Source organism: Vulpes vulpes, chromosome 2 (genome assembly GCF_048418805.1).
Source record: "Vulpes vulpes isolate BD-2025 chromosome 2, VulVul3, whole genome shotgun sequence".
Taxonomy (NCBI): Eukaryota; Metazoa; Chordata; class Mammalia; order Carnivora; family Canidae; genus Vulpes; species Vulpes vulpes.
Window position 1 is genome coordinate 115,189,061 of NC_132781.1, and position 8,279 is coordinate 115,197,339.

Genomic DNA, 8,279 nt, shown 5'->3' on the forward strand with positions numbered 1-8,279 from the left:
TACTTTGTCTAGTAATTTCTGCTGGAAGCAGGGTTGCTGAGTTAAAGGTAAAATGAGTTTGTAGGGGCACCTGGCTGGCTCAGTCGGTGACGTGTGTGACTCTTGATCTTGTAAATTAGAGCCCATGTTGGTGTAGAGGTTACTTAAAAAATAAAATCTCAAAAAAAAAAAAATAAATGTGTAATTTTGATAGGTACCTCCAAATTGCCTCTCTGGAGTTTATATTCCCACCAGGCAGCAACGGAGGAGGGTGACTATTTGCCTTACCCGTGGAGTCTAGGTTAATGGTCATATTTAGGGACTTTTGCCAATCTGGTAGGTGAGAAATTGTTAGGAGGGCAGTTCTCATTGGAATGAAGTTTAGCATTTTCTCATACATGCAAAGAGCACTTGAATGTGTGTGTGTGTGTGTCTGTGTGTGTGAGAGAGAGACAGAGACAGAGAGAGACAGAGAGAGAGATCTATTCATGTCCTTGCTTATTTGGGGGGGAGGGGTTGTTCTTAATTTTTAGCAGCTGTATGCATTTGATCAGGGAGCCTTTGGTCCTTGTTATATGACTGGCAAGCATTTATCTAATCACGTGTGCGTCTTCAGACTTTGCCTAGCGTTGGCTGCTGGTGTGTGTGTTGTTTATTGTGAAGTAACGGCCGCGTGCGGAAGTTCCTGTTGTGACTGTGACTTATCTGCACACAGAAGGGAGCAGACCCACAGTCCCTGGTTGGGAATCTGGCCCTCGGGTTTTGCAGCCAGAGGCCACAGATTTCTTGCGGATGCCCCTTTCTTGTGGACTTTTGCTCATATTAAACCTTGTCATCTCCAAACCCCCCCATATAACTTTTTACACCAGTTGCTATCACCTTGCAGTCCAGTGCTTCTATGGTCCCTGGTGGAAGTTGCTTCTTCTCAGATCATCACTTAGCGTCCAGGCTAATGGAGAGCAGAGGCCCTGCCTTCCCCGCCGGCCTCTCCCACCAGGCCTGGCATCAGCTGGGCGGCTACTTCTGATCCAATGAACACTTATTAACAGCCTAGTGGCCCCATGCTCAGCCATGGAGGAGTTTGGGGTATCAAGGGGGGTAACTGAAAGCTCCCTTCCCACCTGACCCGGTGCCCATCCTACAGCAGACCTAGGCTCTGCCTCCTGGGTGGGACCAGGCCAAGCACATGGCTTTAGCTTGGGTGATGGCTGGCACTGTCCTGCCAGCTTGGCCTTCCTGAGCCTCCCTTTAGCTCTCCTAGGACCTCTAAGAAGCTCTCCAACACAGGAGACATCAGGATTGGACTCATCCACCTCCCTCCTTCTCCTCCCCTTTTCCACGCTCAGAGATGTGAAGCCCATTGACTAAAGGACGAGGAATTGGAACCAGTTCGGGGTTGCAGAAGCCATTGGTTTTAATGGGGGTGAGAGGGAAGGGAAGGGGTCTGAAGACAGGACGGTGAGCGGTGTACCTTGTCTTGCGGCCGCTGTGGCTGGGAGGCATGAGGGCACGAGGAGCGCTGTGCGCCCTCTTCTCCGGCACGGGTCATGGAGGAAGAGCCTGGCGAGCAGGCCCGAGTGACCTTGGCCGCTCACTGCGGGGGAGCAGAAAGGAGGCGCAGAGCGGGAGACACCCCGATGGGCTCAGGTCCATGCAGGAAGGACAGTGTCCTGTGTGTGTGTGCAGCGGAGGGAGGGGGGCTGGAAGCGCCAAAGGAGCACGGGGGGGTGGGCAGTGAGGCGGCCTGGAGACCTGGCCCATCCCTCAAAACACAAAGCAGCCAAATTGGTAGACCCTCACCCTCCACCCTGACCCCCGTCCCTGTCCTTGAGGTGTCGCCGTCCTGCTGGCCTCTGCCTCTACTTCTTACGCCCAATCTGTGCCATCAGGTGCGCGTTGGCGGCTGCCTTGGCCTGCAAGTTCTTGGCCTTGGCGATGTTGAAGAGGATGTTCATGATGTTAGTGGGGACATCGAGGGACAGAGTGAACTTGGTACGCCGATCACTCTTGGCCTTGTCCTGGTGCAGCCTCCCCTTGAGCTGAGCTGGGGACAGGTATTTGTACCGGGCGCTTACGGCTCCGTTGGCACCCCCGAAGCCTGGGAAGGTCCTCTTCTTCTTGTCCTCTTCCTCCTGCTCCTTCTCCTCATCCTCCCCTGAGGATGGGTCTTGGCTGGGCAGGTAGGGGAAGCCTCTCTTGCTCAGCAGCGGTGCATCTTCCAGTGGGCTCCGCCGGGCCTCCCACAGGGCTGTGTTGATGCAGCTGAAGAAGGACTTTCCTGGGTGGAACTTCTGGGAGAGGCCAGGCTGCGGGATTCCTGGGAGCAGCAGCAGCAGCAGCAGGAGGTAGGCTGGCATCAGCATCTCTCCCTGGAAGAGAAGACAGGGATGAGGGCAGAGGGTGTGACAAGGACGTGGACCCGGGGCTTTGGTAATGTTCTCACAGTGTGGTCTCAGGACCAGCAGCATCATCGGGAAATTTGCTAGAAATGCAAAGAATTCTCAGTTCTTACCCCCAGAACTACTAGATCTAAGTCTGGGGCCAGCAATCTGGGGCTTAACAAACCCTTCAGGTGATTCTCATGGTTGGGAAAGTTTGAGCACCACTAATCGGCTGGAATTGATGGGTTATATTTCATTCAGCTTTGCCGGTCATCACTGGCCCTGAAAAATGAAAGGCAAATAGGCGAGATGAGCATTTAGTAGCTTATTTTGGTTGATTTTAGCGGCCGAGTACTTGCAGATCTCTCATCCTTAGCAGGGGCCCTATTGAGTGTGTCCCTATTGCTTAAAGACCATGGTGGGTGGTCCAGCCAGTGTTTCTGAGGCAGATCTTCAAGGTCCGTCGCCTGCTTCCTCAGGAGCAAGCAAGTTTGTGAATTTGGTTGGCTTTACTATAGAATTTACAAAGCAAAAGTCAGTTTGGTCCCTGTGTCGAGATGTTCAGTGTTTCACAAAGGACACCTATGTTCTCTAGTGTGCAGGGTTGAGGTGACCTCAATCCTAAAATTATCAGTTTTTTCTACTACATGACGCTCTTGGCTGGCCATCAACCTGAATGAAGACTATCGTCTGAGAACGAACCAGGAGGCACCGACACCCAAGCACATGCTTTTTTTTTTTTTTTTTTTTTCAAGCACTTGCTTTACCGGGAGTGGCTCCGTGCTTCTCTGGGTGCTTGCTCGGTCGTGGTTTGAAATGCAGGGCAGGTCGTGCAGCTGTCCAGGGCTAGACGGACATGCTCAGAGGTATGAAAGGGTTATGGTCTATAGTGACCCTTTGAATCGAGTGTTTTATTTAAAAAAAAACAAACAAAAAACAGAAGGCAAAGGAAGAAAACCTAAATTTAGTGTAGGAAGCATGCATGGCCGTGAAAACATCCAGCGCAGTGTCCCTCCTGGAACCTGGGCTGTTTGGGTTCGAAGCTATCATGGGCATTGGGCCCCTGATCATCAGCGCTGGACGAGGCAGGGAGAAGGGCTGTGCCAGGCCAGTCCCACCCTCTGTCCCGCCTCCTCTGCAGCAACAGCTCGCAGCGCTCAGAAGACACCAGCGTTTGGTTGTGTGTGGTCACTGTGCCTTAAGACAATGGCGAAGTGGGCAGCATGCCCCTCCTGGGGCCCGGGACTCCCCCACCCGCACCCCAGCCCCCTTGGCCTATCCTGCCCACGCTCTCTCCTGCTCTGGGATGAATAAAGACCTGAGGTTCCCTTACTTCACTGTCTCCCTTCATCAGGTGCGAGGAAACCATGTGAGGTCCAAGGTGTGGGAGTCCATCAACCCCCCCAGAGGAAGGGCCCCGGCCTTTGCACACCCGACCCACCGATCCCCCCGCCCGCCCCTCTTCTCAGGCTGCCCGACGGTCCCAGGGGGCATGAGGAGGGAAGGGCTGCGCTGTTCGCTTCGGCTGCTTTACCTGAACCTGGAGTTAATTCCTGCCTACGACATCCTTGGCTCCCACAAAAGAAAGCAAGAAAGTTGGGGTTCTCTGTGGAACCTGCTAGACTGCTTCTATAAGGTAGTTTTTTAGGAAGCAAAAAAAATTGGATAAATAAGTCAACACAGGGGTCCTTCTGGGCATTAAGAAGTGCTAGCCTGGGGATACCTGGGGGGCTCAGTCGTTGAGCACCTGCCTTCGGCTCAGGTCGTGACCCCGGGGTCCTGGGATCGAGTCCTGCATCGGGCTCCCCACAGGGAGCCTGCTTCTCCCTCTGCCTGTGTCTCTGCCTCTCTCTGTGTGTCTCTCATGAATAAATAAAATATTTTCTTAAAAACCTATTAGCATAGCAGATGATCCTTCTATTCTCTGCAGGGACAGGTGACAAGCAGAGATGAGAGGGGCTGGCCGTGGAGACTGAGCGCTGGCCTCAGCTCTGTGAATCATTGTCAACATGACCGTGAGCAGGTCTTTTCCTGAGTGGGAATGAACCCACGCCCCCTCCCAGCTTCTTTAGGCCGCGAATGGACCTAGAACCAGCCCTCAGACACCTGAGCCTCGTCCTCTCTCTGAAGGAGCACCTTGTGCGCCTTCACACGCACTGACCAGGCCAGCGCCCCGTGGAAGGCCGGTGCTTTCCTGGCCACTCCCGTTGTAGCGACTGCCTGCCTTCCCCACGTCCCCCTTAAGAACCAGGTGGATCTCTTTGTTATTTGTTTTTACATCGTTAAGATTTCAAGTTTATTTGATCAGTTATGGAAAAATACGCGATGCTTGCTTCCTATGACCCAAGTGCCTGACCTAGGTGCCCAGGGCACGTGGAGGTGTGGGGTGACACCCACAGACTCCCAGACTTGGGAGTTAGCGAGACACAGGTGCAAGCCCACCCTGTCCCTCTTCACCTGAGCCCCGTGGGCAGGTCGCTTAACCTCCATGTGTTGCAATCCCCTCATCCGACAGAGGGGGACAGCAACGAGGACCTCGGACCTCGGAAAGCCCGCGTGGAGGATGAAATCGGGGTGGAAGAGCTCTTGCTCCAGCCAGACGCACTTCGCAAAGAAGGCTGCTTCCTATTATTTATGTGCGAACATAACATAAATATATGTTTGCACATAAATAATCTCTGGGTCCCGTGAGGATGAGATTCAGGTCACACGTAACCATCTGGGCGGTGACATCTATGTCTCCGTATTTCGGTCTCTCTCCATCTACATCTCTCCATGCCAGGTTCCTCTTGGCCACTCACTTGATCCTGCAGGCCGATATCTTCTTTACTGTATTGTATTTCTAGCTTTTTTTTAGTTTTTGGCTGTTGTGCCACTTTTGTCATCCTCTCGCCCACAGTCTCTTCCAGCCTTGAACGAAGTCCCAGTCAGCTGCTCACAGCCTTTGGAGAAGCTCAGCATCACCCGAAGGGATTGTCCAAGCACGGCTGCAGGGCGCCACCCCAGGAGCTCCTGGATCGGTGAGGTAGGGATGGGATGAGGCCTGAGCATTTGCATCTCTAACCCGCTCCTACGGGTCCTGATGCTGCGGGTCCGGGAACCACCCCTCGGCTGTCCCTGCCCTCCTGGGACCTGCTTAGAAATGAACTAGGGGTGGTAGAAAGGGAGGCGGGTGGGGGATGGGGTGACTGGGTGACGGGCACTGAGGGGGACACTTGATGGGATGAGCACTGGGTGTTATTCTATATGTTGGCAAATTGAACATCAATAAAAAATAAATTTATATATATAAAAAAAGAATTGCACACCAGGGCAGCCTAGGTGGCTCAGCAGTTCAGTGCTGCCTTCAGCCCAGTGCCTGATCCTGGAGACCCGGGATCAAGTCCCACGTCGGGCTCCCTGCATGGAGTCTGCTTCTCCCTCAGCCTGCGTCTCTGCCTCTCTCTCTCTCTCTCTCATGAATAAATAAATAAATAAATAAATTAAAAAAAAAAAAGAATTGCGCACCAGCTCCCGGGACAGGTGACAGTAGCCAGGGGCATGTGGACCGTCTCTGTGGGAAAGTGGACTTGCTCTTTCTTGTAACGTCGTGTTCAACAGCTGCACATTCGGCTTTATCCTTCACTGAGGACCCAGTGGCCACCTGTGTAAACCTAGAAGGAGCGGTGGCTTCAGCAGCCTCACACCCTGGAGGCATCTTAAAGCTCCGGGGCAGGTCCCAAGGGCTCGTAAGACTGAAAGGATTTAAAGGCTCAGAAAAACCCAGTTCACAGAGAAAGGGCGAGTGGTAGCAGGAAGTAGTGGAGAGAGCTTCATTTAGGGTTTGCAAGGGAAGGTCTCCGCAAGGGAGCCAGGAAGTCCTTTGCTCCGCCCGGAGGTCTGATTCCCCAGCGTTTCCCCTCCTACATTCTTAGGATTCCTTCGCCATCCCCCCTAGTGGGACCCCACAGAGGCGGACAAGTCTCTGCCACCTGCTGCGGGAGTAAGTGCTCCCCCTCCAGGGAGACAGATGGAAGGGGGGACAGCTCTCCATCCATGGTGGGTTTTGCTGGTTTGGGTACCTGACACCGCAACCTCCCCTGCGAGCGCCACCTCCGCAGGTGCCCGTCAGAGCCGAACCCGAACCCGAGAGCCTGGGCGCCCCGGGAGGGATGGGCACCTGCCTTGAAGCCAGAGGCAGATGCACCCATTCCCCAGCTGCACCCAGGGTCAGCACTTCCCAGCCGTGGGAGGCAGGACCAGTCCTCCCATTTTACCCTGTTCATCTGCAAACACCGGGAAGAAGTTAAATTAAAAAAATTTTAAATATAAAACTGTGGCTGCGGAATCTGGGGGACCTTTACGCGTTTCAGCAGGTGTCATAGCAAGGAGCTGCCCTCTCTGGTAGACGGGGGATCCCTCCGATGGCTGCACAAGACACCCTCAAAGTGAGCGGGCGAGGAGGGCTCCTACCTGAAGGCTTCCCCCCACCACCGCCCAAAGACAGAGGAAGCGCCCGGAGAAGCGGGTGCATGTTACGGATAACGTGTCACTGGCAGTGCTCATGTTCACCTCACTCAATCCACTCTCAGAAGTGGTGTGTGCGCGTGTGTGCGTGTGCGCCTGTTTGCAAGGTTGCCACGTTTGGGGAGAAGACGGGATTCCTCCGAGAACCCGGACATCACATAGAGACATCCAACGTCTGTCTTTGTGTTCCTTCCCCCTCCCAGGTGACCCCGAGTTATTAGAGACGTGAGTCCCCTCCTTCTAGGGTCCCCAGCATGGCGAGGGAGAAAGGACGCTGGGCTTTGAAGGCAAGAGGACCTGGGTTCGAAACCCCCCTCACCCTCTCGCCTGCCCCGGGGGGGGGGGGTGAATCCTGAGAAAGAGAGACATCACCTGTCCTGCAGGTGTCCAGGGAGGAAGCAATAAATCCCAGCACCCTCCTGCTCCTGCAGCCAGGAATGTGGGGAACAACAGGCTGTAGTTTGTAGTTTCTGTTCACACCCACCTCCCCATTTGTTTGGAAAAAATACATTTGCGAGAACCCGCTCTGCCTCCAATCTCTTACCTTTGCAAAGCAGGTCTCTCTGTACCAACAAAGGGAGGATGCACTTCTTACCTAAAATGCACACTGGGCTCCCTTGGGCCGGTGCTCCCACGGGGGAGGGGGGGTGTTGGCCGGCTTTGCCTCTCACCCTCGCCCGCCCGGTCCCCAGCACGTCCTGCCTTATCTAGGGGCAAATAAATTCACCCCCGATGGGCGAGTCCCAGCCAAGAGCTCACCTGGGAGTGGCCTTCGTTCTGGAGTAGAAATGCTCGGCGTGGCAGGTGCAGCTTCAGTACCAGGAGATCTGCCCCAGAAACATCCCCTTGAACTTCTGTCTCTGCTGGAGTCACTTCTTCTTTCCTTTTGTGTGTCCTAAGTGGGCCGTGATGGTTCCCTCTCTATGGAAACCACTCCACTCCCTCGTGTGTATATGTATATATAAAAGGGACAGGTCACGGGGTGGATCGTAATCCCAGACGTGGTGTCTACCCTGGGATGCGATTTCGTTTAAAAGACAACCGGACCAGCTGTCTGCGTCACAGAGATGACAGGCACTCTGCATCCCTGACCCCTCCTACCCGCCGTCCCGCTGGCCCTCCCACCACCTCCCACTTCCCCTCCTGCCCTGGCAACTTGCTCATTGAGGAAAAGGAGAAAAGGCTCTATTAACCCGAGAAGCAGCTCCTGATCTTAGCTCCTACTGATTTCAGCCTTCCCATGCCCGTCCTCATCACTCCATCCCTCCTTTGTTTTTTTTTTTGTTTTTTTTTCCCCCTGATACGGTTTAATAGGTTTAATATGCAAATGAGGCTCAGTAAGAGATTAACAACAATAACTAATAAGGTAAAACAATGTAACAATGTCCTGTAATAAAAGTTACATGAACGTGG

General features: G+C 53.7%; 1 protein-coding gene across 1 annotated transcript; it reads right to left on the reverse strand.

The window, feature by feature from the left end:
- Positions 1 to 1,368: 1,368 nt before the first annotated feature.
- UCN3 (urocortin 3) lies at positions 1,369 to 7,902 on the reverse strand. Its single transcript, XM_025982800.2, has 2 exons — positions 7,626 to 7,902; positions 1,369 to 2,348 (listed from the first exon to the last, which is right to left on the reverse strand). The coding sequence occupies exon 2, from the start codon at positions 2,340 to 2,342 to the stop codon at positions 1,839 to 1,841; it is 504 nt and encodes a 167-aa protein (XP_025838585.1). The 5' UTR covers positions 2,343 to 2,348; positions 7,626 to 7,902; the 3' UTR covers positions 1,369 to 1,838.
- Positions 7,903 to 8,279: the final 377 nt, after the last annotated feature.